Source organism: Schistocerca serialis, chromosome 8 (genome assembly GCF_023864345.2).
Source record: "Schistocerca serialis cubense isolate TAMUIC-IGC-003099 chromosome 8, iqSchSeri2.2, whole genome shotgun sequence".
In the NCBI taxonomy this organism is placed as follows: Eukaryota; Metazoa; Arthropoda; class Insecta; order Orthoptera; family Acrididae; genus Schistocerca; species Schistocerca serialis.
This window is the reverse complement of record NC_064645.1, coordinates 558,304,515-558,323,342: the sequence shown is the minus strand read 5'-3', so window position 1 is coordinate 558,323,342 and position 18,828 is coordinate 558,304,515. Positions and strand designations below refer to the sequence as shown.

The window sequence follows — 18,828 nt, the reverse complement described above, 5'->3', positions numbered from 1 at the left end:
ATAAAGTGTACTTTTTCTTCAGACGTGAGGCAGATTGTCTAGCCAGTCTACAATTTTTCCAAGCTGAAGGAACTTAATATCTACATTTCCATCTATATCTACATCTACATAGAAACTTCACAAATGGCCTGTACCACTACTAGTCATTTCCTTTAATGTTCCACTCGCAAATAGAGTGAGGGAAAAACAACTATCTCTATGCTTCCATATGAGCCGTAATTTCTTATATCGTATCTTCATGATCCTTATGTGCAATGTATCTTGGCAGCAGTAGAATCATTTGGCAGTCACCTTCAATAGCGTTTCTCGAAAAGAACATTGCCTTCCCTCGAGAGATTCCCTTTTGAGTTCCGAAGCATCTCTGTAGCACTTAAGTGTTGTTCAAACCAACGGGTAACAAATCTAACAGTTGCTGTCCATGCACTTTCAGCCAAGTTGACAACACAGCATTCCTTGTGAGTTGTGCAGTCAGAGGCCATTTACACTGTCGCCAACTACAAAACAAATAGAAAGATTTGTCTTTAGACATCTATAGAAAAAGACAGTAGTATGATATCTCAATGAGGAACTTGAAATATTTAATTCAGGACAGGATTATGTAGAAGATCAGTGGCTCAAGTTTAAAAGAATGGTTGATCAAGCATTGAATAGATATGTACCCAGTGGATGGGAGGCACCTTCCATGTTATGCAATCATGGTAAAGAAACTTCTAAAGAAACAGATACTATACACACTGAATGTAAAACAAAGCATAGGGCTGTGGATGGAGAGATGCTGAATGAAATGATTCTGGTTGTCAAGTTGGCAATACCTGAAGCCTCCAGTGACTGTCCACTAGAATATTATTGAAGGATCTCTCTCATAACCCAACAAAATAGTGGTCTGATGTAAAGACAATCACTGGTACCAAAGTCAATGTCCAGACACTCCTGGATGACACAGGAACTGAAATAGACGATAGAAAAGGAAAATCAGAAATGTTGAACTCTGTTGTCAAATGTTCTTTACAAAAGAAAATCCAGTAGTTCTACCCAGTTTAATCCACTCACTTCGGCAAATATGAGCAAATATGCAGCTAAATTAGCTCCCCATTTAAGCATAACACGCTCTAGTCCCTCAAACAAAAAACTATATCCAGTAGTTGGAAGAAAACACAAGTCATACCAATATACAGGAAGTATAGCGGAAGTGATCTACAGAAATTCTATCCCGGTGGCCTCACCATCCATCTTTTGTAGATTCTGAGAAGATATTCTTGTATAAAAAGTAATGAGGTGTCTCAAACAGAATGACCTTCTCCATTCCAACCAGCATGGAATCTGTAAACATCTGTTATGTGAATCTGAACTCTAACTTTTCTCACATAATATCCAGAAAGCCAAGCTGTAAGGCAGAACAGAACTTCTTGTCTTTTGAAAAGGATTTGACTCAGAATCACACATACACTTTTTGCCAAAGTACCATCTTATGGCATATCAAACAAAATTCATGACCGAATTGAGGTTGTTTTGTCAAGGATGACACAGCAAGTTCTTTCCGATGGAGAGTCATCAGTGGGATAAAAGTAAGTTAGGGGATACCAAAGGAAAGTGTGTTGGAACCCTTCCTGTTTATGTTGTGTATTAATGACCTTGCAGATAATATTAATAGTAATGTCAGACCTTTCTAAGAGGATTTAGTTATCTGTACTGGAAAAGAAGCTGCACAAATATTCAGTCAGATCTTGATAAATTTTCAAGGTTGCGGAAAGATTGGCATCTTTCCTTAAATATTCATAAATGTAAAATTGTTTATTTTATGAAACAATGAAACATAGTCCCCTATGGCTATAATATCAGTAGGTCACAATTGAAATCAATCAACTCATTAAATTCCAGACTGTAACAGTTTGTAAGGATATATCAGTAGGTCATAATTGAAATCAGTCAACTCATTAAGATACCACACTGTAACAGTTTGTATGGATATGAAATGGAATGATCACACAGGCACAGTTGTAGGTAAAGCAAGTGACAGACCGGGGTACTGAAAAAGTGCAATTTGGCCCACAAAAGAGACTACTGACAAAATAATTTGTGTGCCCCATCCCAGAATATTGTCCAAGTCGGCGGGATCCATACTATATAAAATATTACATGTATGCAAAGGACAGCATGAATGGTCACAAGTTTGTTTAACCCAAAGGGAGAATGTCATGGAGACACTGAAGAAACTGACTGAGTAGACACTTCCACATAAGCACAAATTGTCCCATGAAAGCCCATTTGAAAATATTCAAGAACCAGCTTTAATTGAGACATCTAGGAATGTACTACAACCCCCTATGAATCACTCCCCTAGGAATAAGGAAGACAGAATTAGGCTTATTATGGTGCACAGAGGTATGATTAAGCAATCATTCTTCCTACATTCCATCTATGGATAGCCTGGAAAGACTCCCCAATAACTTGCAGAATGGAAATTATCCTCTGCCATGAACTTTACACTGGTTTACTGGATATGTATGTAGTTACAGAACTGGCCAAACTTCAGAAAGCTAAGCTGATGGCAGTTCCACCAAAGAAGTGAGTGCTTCTGTATCTCAGAAGCTGGGTGGCACAACCAATCCACATACTGGCCAATCACTTGCTAATACCTCATTCTTGGGCATACAGCTGTCCAATAATTTTATTTGGGAAGTGCATTTCACAGAGCTGCTGAAGCTTGCAAGCAAATAATTTTTTTTAAGCAAATAATTTTTTTGCAGAAATGGTTTTCTGAGCCTTATGTAGCATATGTTTGATTTCATTTCATAATTTTGTTTGATATAGGGGGATCTCTTCAAGCCAAAGTTTTTTGAGTCAAAGGATGTTTTATAGAAACTGTGTGTGGTGTGCACTGAATAACGTGCTGTAGTAAACTGTTTGAGGAGTTAAGTATGTATGGCTTGTCAGAGTATTTATTCCTCAGTAAAATTTATGGTAAATAATTTCTCTTTCCAACCAACATCTCAGTTCACAGTTTTGACAGAATCTGTGTAAACACAGCAAATATAATTAGTAAATGACAATCCAGTTTCAATTTTTTTACTCATTATACCTGTTTTATGACTACTTGACTGACTAAGGATAGCAGCAATTCATATTAACTCTACACATATTAATTCTCATGTAAAATAGAAATTCTTCAGCATCTTCTTCTTCTTTTTCTTCTTTAGTTCAGGGATAGGTGGCCACCTGTTTTGCCTTCATATTTCAGTAAAAGAATGTTCTGTGTTGTTGCTGTTATTATTGTTATTGGTATATCTTTTGACATTTACAAATTCATGAAGATATCCTCACGTTGGTTGTACCGAAACAACTACATATCTCATCTGATTTATAGTAACATTCTTCCAGGAATGATTACATCTAACTTAAAGTGTATAGAAATAAATGAGTAATTTTCTGCACATCCTTTCCCCGCTTGATCAGTGTGAATCAGTACAACTGTCAGATGCACAAACTTTCAAATTACATTTAATTACTGGTGTGCACAACTAAAACCTTCTCAGCATTTTTCCAGTTAGTTATTAGTTCCACCCTTCACTTAAAGTGTCTCTTTTTCTTAGTAAATGGTGTTCCTTGTATTCAGTATAAATTCACAGTTGTTATTCTGCTGTTCACAATATAATCAATTAATAATCAATTAATTTTAATTTTTGTGTAGTATATAAAACAAGAGCTATCAGCTGGTTCGAGACACATATCAGTGCACCAGGAGCCCTATCACTACGGTAGCCATTACTCAAATTCTGGCACAGTGCTGCATTTTCTCGTTCGACTGCCGCCCTTCACTAGAATGTTTCTGACGTATCAAGGTAAGTTGAATTGCCACTCATAGCTAGCTGTGCAAGTTACACTTGGCTTCTGTCGGTGCTTATATATGCCACTGATATTCATACTTACTCCTCATCAAAACTGGAAGCAGTGGGTCTGAATTACCATTTTGTGTAAATTCATTTATTTTGAAAAGACCTTTGGACTCATCAATAAAATGTGACCCAACTTCCATTGAGAAACAAAGCAAGAATTCAATCTTTTTACTATACTAAGTGTGTATTCATGCACTCTGCTGCTGCTGATTCCATTATATTCTCGACAGTCGTAGGAGTGGTTTCCAGATCCATAAACATGGATGAAATTGAAGGAGTATGTGTTAACATAGCAAAGAAATAAATACGAGAGTAAAATTGCTGTGTATTGTAAATTAAATAAGGTTTTCGAAACAAAGCTTTCAATATGTATAAAAATAAAAACTTGCTACCAGTGTGTACTGACAGTTTTGTCTTACAGCAATAAGGTATGGGCTTCTAATACAGAAGCCTCTCTAAAATTGAGGGTTCCTCAGAAAGAAAGCTAGAGGTATATTTAAGAATTTCTAAGACAGCCAGGTAAACAAATAAATGTGTGAAGGAGACATAGTGAAAGACTTACTTATGGCTGTAATGACAACTGAGGAGTCGGCCAACAACATTGAGACTGCTGAATGAATGGTAGGTAGATCAAGGTGATTCTTTGCTGGCATTCAACGTATAAGAACTTGAATTTTTCCATCACTGAAAACTGTAAACTGATTGTAGTACTTCAGTTGTACAGCAGACAGGAGCTTAGAAGCACCAGCAGTTCATATACTTCATTTAGTTTCATTTTCTTAAGAGCTGTAAAGTAGAAGTGTACAGTAATAGTTTATTTACCTGTTTCCAGCAGTGTTGTTTGTTTTGTTGTAAGAGTTCACATATTTTACAATTTTCAATGTAAAGTGGGTAAACATGGTTGCAAGTTCTAGGGATGGTTTTATTTTTGGTGTTTATATTTTTGTGTGTCACAGTTTTAGTAGTGCCACAGTTGAATGATTTTATCACTTGCTGTGGTCTGTTTGTTGTTCCGTAATTAGTTCAGACCAGCTTGGCTTAGAATTTTATTGTGGTTTCATATACTTTCTACAAAGTAGGAAATGGATAGGTATTATGCTTGTTGTGTACAGACATGATGAGGTGAATTGGCTGATGTTTTTGAAACAGCTAGAGGTTATGTTGGCCACAGGTGACAGTCGTCAGGCTGTCAGTCTAAGGTGCAGTGATGCTGCAGCATTGGTGGTGAAAGCTGTGACATCATTGGTTCTGTCAGGACCCCCCCCCCCCCCCCTCCCCCTGAACCCCTCCTGGAAACTCTGACATCACTGCATGTTTTGATGTGCAACTTCTGCCCTGACTGACCTCTTTCAAGGGTGAGCTGCAGTCAGCACTGGAATTGTGAATCCCTAGGTGGAGGCCAAATGTTGGACCTATCACACGACTCTCCCCCCACGCCTTAGAACTACAAGTGCAAGGTGCTCCCCAGTGTCAATAATACATCTGGTCCAGAACAGATGCCATGTCCATTGAGTCAGCTGCCAGTGAGAGTAATGTCTTTTACATCTGCCGGTGTAGATTTTTAAGCTCACTTGTAATAAGGTATCTTAACTGGAATGACCTTCTTCGTGCCAATCAGCTTGAGTTCCAAAATCGTAGACCACATAGAACTCAGTTCAGCTTACTCCCACATGATATCCATGTGTCAATAATGTTGAGTAGCTGCTGTCTTTTTGGACTCCCAGAATGAAAATCTGGAGTGAAAATTCCTTAGTCATGAAAGAATAAAACATGCAGTTATGGTACTTAAGTAAATATATGTTGTTGGCTATTGCTACACTGGTATAGACTATTTCTCAGTTACAAACTAGGACATTTCAGGGAATTCAAAATTAATAATCTGGAAATATCACATTGATGTAAGACAGTTTCCACATTTAGTTTAGCAACACTGCATGCAGAAATTTTACATACACCAAGAAACTGGGTGAGTTTATAATGTTTCGCTTGTTCTAGGAATAAACCTGAATACATAATTTTCATGTCTGCTTTTCGCTGAACGTGTGCTGTAACGTTCAGCAAATGAATAACCCTTACTGAATGAAGCATGCTTGGTATCTATACTCTGTGTAATGAGACAGTTTTTGTGGTACTCTAATTATTAAAATGATGTAGACAACATGTTGAAAATAATTTTTCACCAATTTATTTCTTCAAAGACACACGTTAAAATCTTATCCAGGATGGCCAAAGAGTGACACAATACTGGAGGAAATACTCTCACATTTTTATGATCTACGGCTCCTGCCATTGGTACTTTTATAACAAACAACAATTACAAGTTTGCTTTATGTATTGTTTAAATTGAACATAATTTGCTTTCGTAAAACTGGTTAAAATTTTGGCTTGGCAAATCATGACAACTTCCCTGATATGATTAGTATCTTGAAAATCTTGGTTTTTGTAATGAAATGTTATGTTATGAAATATACATTGAAAACAATACTTTTGACTATTTTACAGTGAGTTCTATCATAATTATTATTACTCTTTTGTATATTATTTGTATAAAGGATAATTTGAGTCTGTGTTGACATTTGTTTTAATATACTTTGGGTTTGCAGTACAATCCTTCCATAAATTTATTGAGATTATTTATTATACAATTTTCGTTGATAAATTAAGCAAGTAATGATATGATTGAAACTTCCGCATGTAGGTATAAGACTTTGCATAAAGATTAAATGAGAATATCACAATCTCCAAAACAGATGGTATCATTCTCTGCATTTTTACTGTCCCATTCTGCTGCATTACAAAGTGTCTTGGATAATAATGAATTTAAATTTTGTCCAATGTGACATTTCTTAACATTCATGAAATTAGTTACACTGTCCACAGCGTGAACACCAAATAGTTTTCCATCTTCCTCCACTCATATTACACAAATAAACATCCTACTATGTAGCCAGTTATGACACGTACTACGTTAATTCACCATCCACATTATTTTAATCCCCATCACTTTTCTCACCCTTACTCTGATAACTCACTCGATAAGCCTCCTGTCCTTGGCTCAAATCCACCGTTGCTTCTTATTCTTTTTCTTCCGATAGCCTGATCCACTCTTGATTGCTCAATATCTCTTGGCTAACATACCTCCTCCATCATGTGGCACTCAACTTCAGTGGTGAAAATAGAAGTCATCCAGGTGCATGTTATGAACTTAACTTTACATTTCAAGTGCCATTGTAATATCTGATATCAGTATCATTTCGATGCCACCAGTGACCATTTTCTCTACACCTGCTTATGACAGAACATTGTCATACAACTATATGGCCTTCGAGGCAAACTTCCTTTTTTTAGAAATGTTATTACACTTCAAAAAACTAGTTTTTTGAAAGCCAGCTGTTCATTTACCCATTATTTTGTTACTTATAATAATCTATCAAGGAGGGCTGATTCACATCTTTTAAAATATGGGAAATTTCTGAGTTCCATTTTAACAGAAGAGGTGTATTTGTTTCCCGTGTACATTAAGGCAAGCTATTGTTGTAATTCTGTCCTTATTTTTTTTATTGATTTTTGAGCAGGGTCTTCTAATCTGGAAGCTAGTCTCTTACTGTATAACATACAATAGAAAAGCCCAGATTCAATGAAAGCTATAAACCTGAATGGAGTCAACTTGTCTAAGCAAATAAAATATTTGGATTCATTTTTGAAATTTTCAGTAACTGCTATGCCCCTGGAATGGCAATTACCGATAGTCACTGGCAGCCAGTGTGTTCTTTGTCAATCTTTCCACGTGTGTAAGCACATCTAGCTGGCTATGAAGTTAAGATCACCACCAGAAAGCTTCATGTTTCAACTATTACTTTCCCCTGCAATATCTGGCCAGAATTCAGAATACCATTCTCCCACTTTGTAGTAAACCACATAAAAATGTAACATCTATCAACTTTTTCTCTGCTCATCCTGCTACTTTGTCTGATGCAATTGAAGTTCCAGCACCAAATTCAGTGACCGAGCGAGGTGATATGCAGGTTAGCACACTGAACTTGCATTGGAGAGGACGACGGTTCAATCCCTTGTCCAGCCATTCTGATTTAGGTTTTCCACGATTTCACTAAATCGCTTCAGACAAATGCTGGGATGGTTCCTTTGAAAGGGCGCAGTTGACTTCCTTCCCTAATCCGGTGCGACCGATGACCTCGCAGTTTGGTCTCCTCCCCCAAATCAACCCAACCAAATCCAGTAGCAATTCTTTTCAACAGTTCTTCTTTATCCATTGTATGCACTTCATCTTATGTTTTGTCCATGGACACTACCACCTTCTTTCTCTTACACTCGCAGCAAATAGGGGCAATACATTACTGTACAACTCAGCGTTAACTTGTGTAGTGATATCATGCTAGGATCCACATATGGTGGTAGGCTGAATTTAAATTTAATGATTGTCATTGCCAGTTCTTTTCACTGTTATTTGCAGAGTATGAAATACTGTGCAGTTATTTGGATGAACTAGAGCTCCCGATTAATGAGGGCAAGTTAGATGAGGTTCCACAGTGTTTAAAACATACAGTTTTTTTATTGTCAGCCTTATAAATTCTTCACCTTACTGTTGTACCATAGAATTGTCCCTTTTCAATACCATACAGAGATTTAAAATGCAAAGAAAAGTCTTTGCCTTCCTCCCACATGGTATACCAATTTGCTTCATACCGAGATGTGAAAGAAATTATAGTCATTTCTAAGCTTTAAACTATTATTATTCCTGGCAAATGTACAACTTGTTGCCTGTAAACATTGCATATTAAGATATCTCCATCCTAGCCACTTTCATAAAGTAGTTGCATAAACAATAATTTTACACATAAGGACAAGGCTGTTATCTTTGTTTTGTGTGTAATACCAGTTTTTGCACCTCCCTGCAGACAATAACTTTGACATCCCAGACCGCACATTCCATTCCTTGCACACCACTTGGAGGCTCACGAGTTCTGATTCTACCACCGATGTCAAGGAGATGGTCCCAGAGTTCTTTTACTTGCCCGAGTTCCTGCTGAACAGTGAAGGTAAATGTACTTAGATCTATCTTGATTTAGACTCATTATAATGTACTGTGTACTTCCTGATTTTTATTTATTTTATTATCAGTGTTCTGTATTTTTCTGAGACACTATACTAAGCATCCTTCTGTTAAGATCTTGTGCCTGCTCTTTTGATACAAAATTGTTTTTACACAATATTAATGTATGATAACTATAAATATTTGGAATCTTGTGCATATTGAGAAAATGGGAAACACAGTCTTCAAGTATCTACAAAGTTTTCAAATCCTAGCCTAACTGCTCTGAATTAGGTATTCCACAGTTCCCCTAAACTGTTAGAGATCAACACCAATCTGGTTCCTTCAAAAGGAATATGTCTGACTTCCTTCCTCATTTATGTCTAATCCTAACATGACCTTCATCTCAAATGATCTTCTTGTCAACAGAACATTATAGACTACTCTTGCAATTTCCAACAGTGCACGAGGAGGTTTGCTTTATTCTCAAGTAGAATTAAGAGTGCTTCCACCTCCAAAGATACACTATAATTGGATTAATAGGAAAGGCTTTAAGTTGGATGCAAAAAAATTAGAGGGTTTTACCATTCTTGTATTTATTTATTTTATTGCTTTTTTAAAATCTGCATTATTTGAGTTTTCCTGTGGTGTTCTGCAGAACATATTAATAGTATTTTAAAATGGAAACAATTCCTGATGCTTTGCAATAAGCTGTATTCATTACTTAACTATTCTTCATCTTCTGGGCTATCTTCAGCTGACTACTGTTTCTGCTGTTAAATTACTTTTCATCTCTCTCTCTCTACTGGATAATTGCCACAGTCAAGGCGACATTATTTTAAAATTATAAGAACCTATTTAATGTATAAAATAACAACAATGTAAGAAAAGGCAGACTGCTACTTACTGCAAAGAAGACAAGTCAAGTTGCAGACAGGCACAAGTAAAAGACACACGGAACTGCCAACTCCAGCATCTTGGGCCAGAATGCTGGAGTCGGTGGTCGCGTGTGTGTTTGTGTGTGAGTATGCTTGCTTTGTGTGTGTGTGTGTGTGTGTGTGTGTGTGTGTGTGTGTGTGTGTGTGTGTGTGTGGCCGAAAGCTTTATGAGAGTGTCTTTTAATTGCGCCTGTCTGCAACTTGACGTATCTTCTTTACAGTAAGTAGCAATATGTCTATTCCTACACTGTTGATATTCCTGCCTGGAGTTTCCATTATTGTATTAAATGTGTATTTATGATCAACTTCTAAGTTGCAATCTCATAACTTTTGTGCCCTCTGTTTATTTTATTTGTAGTTGTGTCAGTCAGTCATATATTGTGATTTTTGTCATGTTTTATTAATGCAATGTCTCATTATTGTCATTAATTTAATTTTGTTATGAAATTTTGTCCTTTGTATTGACTTGGTTTATTCTGATCCATTTCAGGATTCAATCTTGGCGTTCGACAGTCAGGTGAAAGAGTCCACAATGTTCAGCTCCCCCCATGGGCAGGTGGAGATGCACGAAAATTCATTCTAATCCATCGTCAAGCACTAGAGTCGGACTTTGCTCGAGAGAACTTGCCTCACTGGATAGATCTCGTTTTTGGGTACAAGCAGACTGGTAAAGCTGCTGTGGAAGCCATCAACGTTTTCCACCCAGCGGTGAGTTGTTTGTTGTGATGTAGCATGAATACGAATCTGTTTAGTGCTGCTCTACCATTTTTGGCATGGGCAGGATTCATATTTGTCAGGCCTTCTAAGGGCTCTTAAGTGCACATTCCATAGTTCACATTTCAGTGAGAATGTGATGATGATGATGATGATGATGATGATGATGATTTGTTTCGTTGAATTTCATGAGGCTTTGTGTTGGTGGTGCCCATTACATTTGGTCTTTATTCTCATATTATTGTTACATACCTAGAGAGACAATGAACTAGCAGAATAATGTAATTGGCCTATTATGATATTTTCTGTTATTTTGTGGTGTAGTTAAACTAAACATATAATAAAATGGAAAACACAAAAGCTGAGTTATTATTAACCAAGCCCACAAGTGAAAGCAAAGTTTTTGTAGCTATCCACATCTTTCTTAATATTTTTTGTTTTTGTTTTTTGAACGTCATAAATAATGAGAGATTAAACTACTATCCCTGCCATACAGATCCTTTCTGGTCACTTAGACAGTCTGTCAGTTTTCTCACTGTTTCATCAATTGCCATTATTGATTAAATCGTTATCTGGCACATTCTAACTGTCAACACCTTCTCAATTTATCTCTTGGACACATTATGTAATAAACATTGTGTTTCCTCCATTCTGTGTGTCCTTGTCATTGTGTGTAACTTCATTGTTAAATAATGGCATTACCTTTGTTTGTAGTCATACACATTGTATACTGTGTTTTCATTACTCTCCTGCTGTGTTCAACAGTTATGTACGAAGTTCTAATCTGATAGAAAATAATAATGCAAAAGCAGTAATAATGTTAGTAGTACTGGTGCATGGTTGTGTGTAGAGATAAAAGGAGACTTCTGATAGTGTTAGTAAGCTCAAACAGGTTAAAACCAGTATAGTATTATTACGCCAACTCATTTTCCTTGAATTCCACTGATACAGTAACAGAATAATGTACATGTCACCACATCACAAGAAATGACTTGAATTCTTTCAAGAAGTTAGTGAGTAAAAATTGTTCCGTAGGGAATATTCAAGTGATCAGCACCTCACAAAGTCTGTGCACTTTTGAAATATACTTGTGTGGACACAGCAACCAGATTTCAGACGCTGCTCAACAAATGAGACTACCTTTTTTGTAACTAAAGTGTGCACTGATATCACATATTTGTATAAAGTAATGAGCAGAAAATGAAACCAGTTGTTGTGAATTGGAGAAATGCGTTACTAATGCCACAAATGATGGTAATTTCGATCTGCAAAAATACATTGATGACCCCTTACCAAAAAATGTTACTGTTTGGGAGTAATGACTGCTGTGTTGGTGATAAGATATTGGGCATTGTCTTTCAGCATCATAGTGATTGTGTTAATGTCAGAAAAAAAATCAGTGTTTGTTTCTTTTCTTCGTGATGTCTCCAACAAAGTGATTAAGGAACTAGAAATCTTAATTAGATTTGTACATCACAAAATGCTTGAATCCAACAATTATCTCATTGCAGACATATTATGGGTTCGACGCAGAAAGTATTCGCGACCCCCTGGAGAGGGCAGCATGGGAGACGATGGTCCGTACCTATGGGCAAACACCACGGCAACTATTTCGCTCCCCCCATCAGATGGCTGCTCAGACCCTCACGTCAAAAAGACTGTCAACCACTTCAAGACTTCCCATGGTGAGCCTCTGCAATGTGATGATATACTAAGGTTAATCAAGGATTTACAAACGTGAAAAAGTGCTGCAGTCGGTTTCAGTGTATGGCTTGTCAGCAGTATTTGCTATGTCTACATTCCTTTTCCTTCACAATATCTTTAGGTTGCCAGTAATGTAATGTTTCTAATTCTTTGTATATCTAATTGCAGATGATGAACAGCCAACAGCACTCAGGGTTGGCAGCATTTTAAACTAATTATTTACCTTTTGAAACAACAGTCACAGCGTGTGCTCACACTCTTTCCATCATCAACGCTTTATAGGCTTTGTGTATATGCAAGTTGTGATGTAAACTAAACAAAAGCAGTAAATTATGCGGGAGAGACAGCAATCTAGAAATCTATAGTGAAACATTGGTGGAAGAGTGACAGGTGAGAGTTAATAAGTGAAAAATGATCCAGTAAATTCTATAGAGAAGAAACAGAAAAACAAGAGAAACTGATTAGGATATAATAGAGGGAAACATTCCACGTGGGAAAAATATATCTAAAAACAATGATGATGTGACTTACCAAACAAAAGCGCTGGCAGGTCGATAGACACACAAACAAACACAAACATACACACAAAATTCAAGCTTTCGCAATCAACGGTTGCTTCATCAGGAAAGAGGGAAGGAGAGGGAAAGACGAAAGGATGTGGGTTTTAAGGGAGAGGGTAAGGAGTCATTCCAATCCCGGGAGCGGAAAGACTTACCTTAGGGGGAAAAAAGGACAGGTATACACTCGCACACACACCCATATCCAACCGCACATACACAGACACAAGCAGACCTTTGTAAAGGCAAAGAGTTTCGGCAGAGATGTCAGTCGAGGCAGAAGTACAGAGGCAAAGATTTTGTTGAAAGACAGGTGAGGTATGAGCGGCGGCAACTTGAAATTAGCGGAGGTTGAGGCCTGGCGGATAACGAGAAGAGAGGATATACTGAAGGGCAAGTTCCCATCATCGGAGTTCTGACAGGTTGGTGTTAGTGGGAAGTATCCAGATAACCCGGACGGTGTAACACTGTGCCAAGATGTGCTGGCTGTGCACCAAGGCATGTTTAGCCACAGGGTGATCCTCATTACCAACAAACACTGTCTGCCTGTGTCCATTCATGCGGATGGACAGTTTGTTGCTGGTCATTCCCACATAGAAAGCTTCACAGTGTAGGCAGGTCAGTTGGTAAATCACGTGGGTACTTTCACACGTGGCTCTGCCTTTGATTGTGTACACCTTCCAGGTTACAGGACTGGAGTAGGTGGTGGTGGGAGGGTAGGAGCCAGAGGGTAGGGAAGGTGGTTTGGGGATTTCATAGGGATGAACTAAGAGGTTACGAAGGTTAGGTGGACGGCGGAAAGACGCTCTTGGTGGAGTGGGGAGGATTTAATGAAGGATGGATCTCATTTCAGGGCAGGATTTGAGGAAGTCGTATCCCTGCTGGAGAGCCACATTCAGAGTCTGATCCAGTCCCGGAAAGTATCCTGTCACAAGTGGGGCACTTTTGTGGTTCTTCTGTGGGAGGTTCTGGGCTTGAGGGGATGAGGAAGTGGCTCTGGTTATTTGCTTCTGTACCAGGTCGGGAGGGTAGTTGCGGGATGCGAAAGCTGTTTTCAGATTGTTGGTGTAATGGTTCAGGGATTCCGGACTGGAGCAGATTCGTTTGCCACGAAGACCTAGGCTGTAGGGAAGGGATCGTTTGATGTGGAATGGGTGGCAGCTGTCATAATGGAGGTACCGTTGCTTGTTGGTGGGTTTGATGTGGACGGACGTGTGAAGCTGGCCATTGGACAGGTGGAGGTCAACGTCAAGGAAAGTGGCATGGGATTTGGAGTAGGACCAGTTGAATCTGATGGAACAAAAGGAGTTGAGGTTGGAGACGAAATTCTGGAGTTCTTCTTCACTGTGAGTCCAGATCATGAAGATGTCATCAATAAATCTGTACCAAACTTTGGGTTGGCAGGCCTGGGTAACCAAGAAGGCTTCCTCTAAGCGACCCATGAATAGGTTGGCGTACTAGGGGGCCATCCTGGTACCCATGGCTGTTCCCTTTAATTGTTGGTATGTCTGGCCTTCAAAAATGAAGAAGTTGTGGGTCAGGATGAAGCTGGCTAAGGTAATGAGGAAAGAGGTTTTAGGTAGGGTGGCAGGTGATCGGCGTGAAAGGAAGTGCTCCATCGCAGCGAGGCCCTGGACGTGCGGAATAATTGTGTATAAGGAAGTGGCATCAATGGTTACAAGGATGGTTTTTGGGGGTAACAGATTGGGTAAGGATTCCAGGCGTTCTTTCTCGAACATCAACATGTTATATTTTGACTAAAGTTCAGTCTTGATCACGTCATGTATGTTTTAATGATACAGGTGACCGGTTTCGGTTCTTTTTACAAAACCATCATCAGACCCTGGCTCCTTTAGGATGGTAGGCGGAGCTCTCCTCGCTGCTACGCAGTCAACTGATCAGTTGACTGCGTAGCAACAAGGAGAGCTCCGCCTACCATCCTAAAGGAGCCAGGGTCTGATGATGGTTTTGTAAAAAGAACCGAAACCGGTCACCTGTATCATTAAAACATACATGACGTGATCAAGACTGAACTTTACTCAAAATATAACAATTTATTGATCACTGCTTTCCAAAAATGTTTACCGAAATTATCAACATGTTACTAATGATTGTGAACACTTCATACTAATGATAAGATTTTTAGACCAGCTGGTGACAGCAGTGGTGTGGTACATTATTACTCATCTCCCAGTCAGCAGGCTTACCTTGTTTTAAAAACTGAATTAATTGCACACTGCACCAAATCACCAGACTGAAGGCTCAAACAAGTGCTTTGTCAACAAAAAAAAGTGGCAAACCCCCTTTGGAATTTTGCTGTATATCTGAGAGGTAATTTGTTGTGCATGTTTCGTGACAGCAGCACTGGTAGTGCATGAAGATCAACAATAGCCAAGTTGCTAGAAGTAGCCAATACAATGCATGCAACAATGCAGCTGACAGCAACAATTGCCACGATGTCATCAGAAGATGACGCCATCTGATGGGCACCAAACTTACCCGAAGAGACAACACTGGATTGCAATGTCACCATTCCACATCATTTTGATCATTTCTGAAGAACCCCAGGGTTTACACGCTACATTTGAGACGCTAGCCAGATGGCTCGGGCATAGCACCAAGGGGGTGATAATAGTAAATGGCCATGATCCTGGTACATTACAGTGCCAGAACCGCAAGATTACCCACAACCTGGGAGCAACTTAATTAATGCTTCATGATATCACAGCCATTTTGGTCGACAAGCATACAAATGCACAAAACCGTGCACCTACCCATATGATGGCAGCAATCTGGATAAATCATGACGAACCAAAAGTTGAACAAAATTCACCATCTGCCATGGTTGCAAGGTAAATGCCATCACACCTCAGTAAATGTAATACACCACAACAGCTGTTATGACTGTGGCGACTATGGCTGTCACCAGTGCAGTTCTATGCAGTGCAGTTCGTGAGTGTTTGAGCGTGTGTTGTACTGCTGTCTGCAAAGCAAAATGGAAATCCTGCCATATTTACCACAACCACTAGCATTACGGTTTCATGTGCTGGAAAATACTTTTACTACATCCTATAGTCTTTCAACTGATGAAATGCAGTTCATACTAACAATTAATGCCAAGGACTCTCATGCATTGCTTTTAGTGTCAGACATTATTATAAACACACCAGAAATAGGCACCAAAATCTAACAACCACCTTATTTAAAAGGGCCTGCAAATCATAGGATGAGGCAGCCAGCAAGCGTTAAACAATGAGCATATTGCTGATAGAACACAACAGATTATTGGTGCCACACACACACTATTGTTGACAAGTCATAGTTGACCCAAACAAGATTAAGTCATATCTGGATCAACCAGCTGCCACTACCAGTTAAGGCAGCAGTCTTAACATGTGGAAGAAATGACATTAATTAATAGCAAAAATTGCAGACATGGTCTACCACTTGATTCAGCACAAAAATGTGCCATCAGTGATGCAGTCCCAACAAGATGACATCACCACAGTGGCAGCCTCTGCTGTCAAACAGGATTACCAGCTGACAGTTTATGACCAACTTCAGGCACAGTTTGGATGCATTCAAACAAAAAATTAACAAGAAGGAAGACAAGACAAAACCCACATGACACAAAAAGATGCCGCCATTTTCAAATTCCTCTGTTCCAGCCACTGCTATTGTAAAAAATGATGCATGAAGCAATGCTCGCCCATGTGCTGGTATCACAGTTGTTTTGGTGCATTGGCTGTGAAATGCATCACATTCTGTGTTTACCCACACATAAACTGACCACAAGAAAGATCACAAGTGCCCATCAGTCGACACACAAACACTGATGCGACATTAATGGTGATGATAATGACATCAAAATCACTGCCCCAGAAGCTGTCTAAAGAAACAGGCCAGCAGTTGTTCCTTTACATGTGGTTACTGTCAGACCACAAGGAATGTCAACACTGTGGCTGTGCACAGCCAGCATACGCACATTAATCAGGATAGTGTTTTTAAAAGATACTAGTAACTGTACATAAGTGACAAACAGTTGTGCCGTACATATCTGATGGATTGCAGTTTTGGTGTGGGTACCTCTAGCAATACATCAGCAACAGAAAGATACTCTTACATACAGATTACTTACATAAGCTGACAATTAAACTGATTCCACTTTTGTTGTTGTTGTTGTTGTTGTTGTCGTCTTCAGTGCAGAGACTGGTTTGATACAGCTCTCCATGCTACTCTATCCTGTGCAAGCTTCTTCATCTCCCAGTACCTGCTGCAACCTACATCCTTCTGAATCTGCTTAGTGTATTTCTCTTGGTCTCCCTCTGTGATTTTTACCCTCCACGCTGCCAATACTAAATTGGTGATCCCTTGATGCCTCAGAATATGCCCTACCAACCGATCCCTTCTTCTAGTCAAGTTGTGCCACAAATTTCTCTTCTCTCCAATTCTATTCAATACCTCCTCATTAGTTATGTGATCTATCCATTTAATCTTCAGCATTCTTCTGTAGCGCCACATTTCGAAAGCTTCTATTCTCTTCTTGTCCAAACTATTTATCGTCTACATTTCACTTCCATACATGGCTACACTCCATACAAATCCTTTCAGAAACGACTTACTGACACTTAAATCTATACTTGATGCTAACAAATTTCTCTTCTTCAGAAACGCTTTCCTTGCGATTGCCAGTCTATATGTTATATCCTCTCTACTTCGACCATCATCAGTTATTTTGCTGCCCAAATAGCAAAACTCTTCTAGTACTTTAAGTGTCTCATTTCTTAATCTAATGCCCTCAGCATCACCTGATTTAATTTGACTACATTCCACTATCCTTGTTTTGTTTTTGTTGATGTTCATCTTACATCCTCGTTTCAAGACACTGTCCATTCTGTTCAGCTACTCTTGCAAGTCATTTTCTATCTCTGACAGAATTACAATGTCATCGGCGAACCTCAAAGTTTTTATTTCTTCTCCATGGATTTTAATTCCTGCTCCAAATTATTCCTTTGTTTCCTTTACTGCTTGCTCAATATACAGATTGAATAACATCGGGGATAGGCTACAACCCTGTCTCACTCCCTTCCCAACCACTGCTTCCCTTTCATGCCCCTCGACTCGTATAACTGCCATCTGGCTTCTGTACAAATTGTAAATAGCTTTTCACTCCCTGTATTTTACCCCTGCCACCTTCAGAATTTGAAAGAGAGTATTCCAGTCAACATTGTCAAAAGTGTTCTCTAAGTCTACAAATTCTAGAAACGTAGAATTGCCTTTCCTTAGCAAATCTTCTAAGATAAGCTGTAGGGTCAGTATTGCCTCATGTGTTCCAATATTTCTACGGCATCCAAACTGATCTTCCCAGAGGTCGGCTTCTACAAGTTTTTCCATTCGTCTGTAAAGAATTCGTGTTAGTATTTTGTAGCCATGGCTTATTAAACTGATAGTTTGGTAGTTTTCACATCTGTCAACACCTGCTTTCTTTGGGATCGGAATTATTATATTCTTCTTGAAGTCTGAGGGTATTTCATCTGTATCATACATCTTGCTCACAAATGGTAGAGTTTTGTCATAGCTGGCTCTCCCAAGGCTGTCAGTAGTTCTAATGGAGTTTTGTCTACTCCCGGGGCCTTGTTTCGACTTGGGTCTTTCAGTGCTATGTCAAACTCTTCACGCGGTATCATATCTCCTATTTCATCTTCATCTACATTCTCTTCCATTTCTATAAGATTGTCCTCAAGAACATTGCCCTTGTATAGACCCTCTATATCCTCCTTCCACCTTTATGCTTAGAACTGGGTTTCCATCTGAGCTCTTGATATTCATGCAAGTGGTTCTCTTTTCTCCAAAGGTCTCTTTAATTTTCCTGTAGGCAGTATCTATCTTACCCATAGTGATATGCGCCTCTACATCCTTACATTTGTCCTCTAGCTATCCCTGCTTAGCCATTTTGCACTTCCTCTCGATCT

At 38.9% G+C, this 18,828-nt stretch overlaps 1 protein-coding gene across 1 annotated transcript in view; it reads left to right on the top strand.

Moving 5' to 3' along the window:
- Window positions 1–18,828, top strand: part of LOC126416782 (lysosomal-trafficking regulator) — a 603,504-nt gene that overhangs the window by 540,973 nt on the left and 43,703 nt on the right. Inside the window, exons 47-50 of the mRNA XM_050084644.1 lie at window positions 3,689–3,839; window positions 8,810–8,950; window positions 10,372–10,589; window positions 12,107–12,280. Coding sequence (XP_049940601.1) covers window positions 3,689–3,839; window positions 8,810–8,950; window positions 10,372–10,589; window positions 12,107–12,280 — 684 coding nt within the window. The remainder of the gene's footprint in view (window positions 1–3,688; window positions 3,840–8,809; window positions 8,951–10,371; window positions 10,590–12,106; window positions 12,281–18,828) is intronic.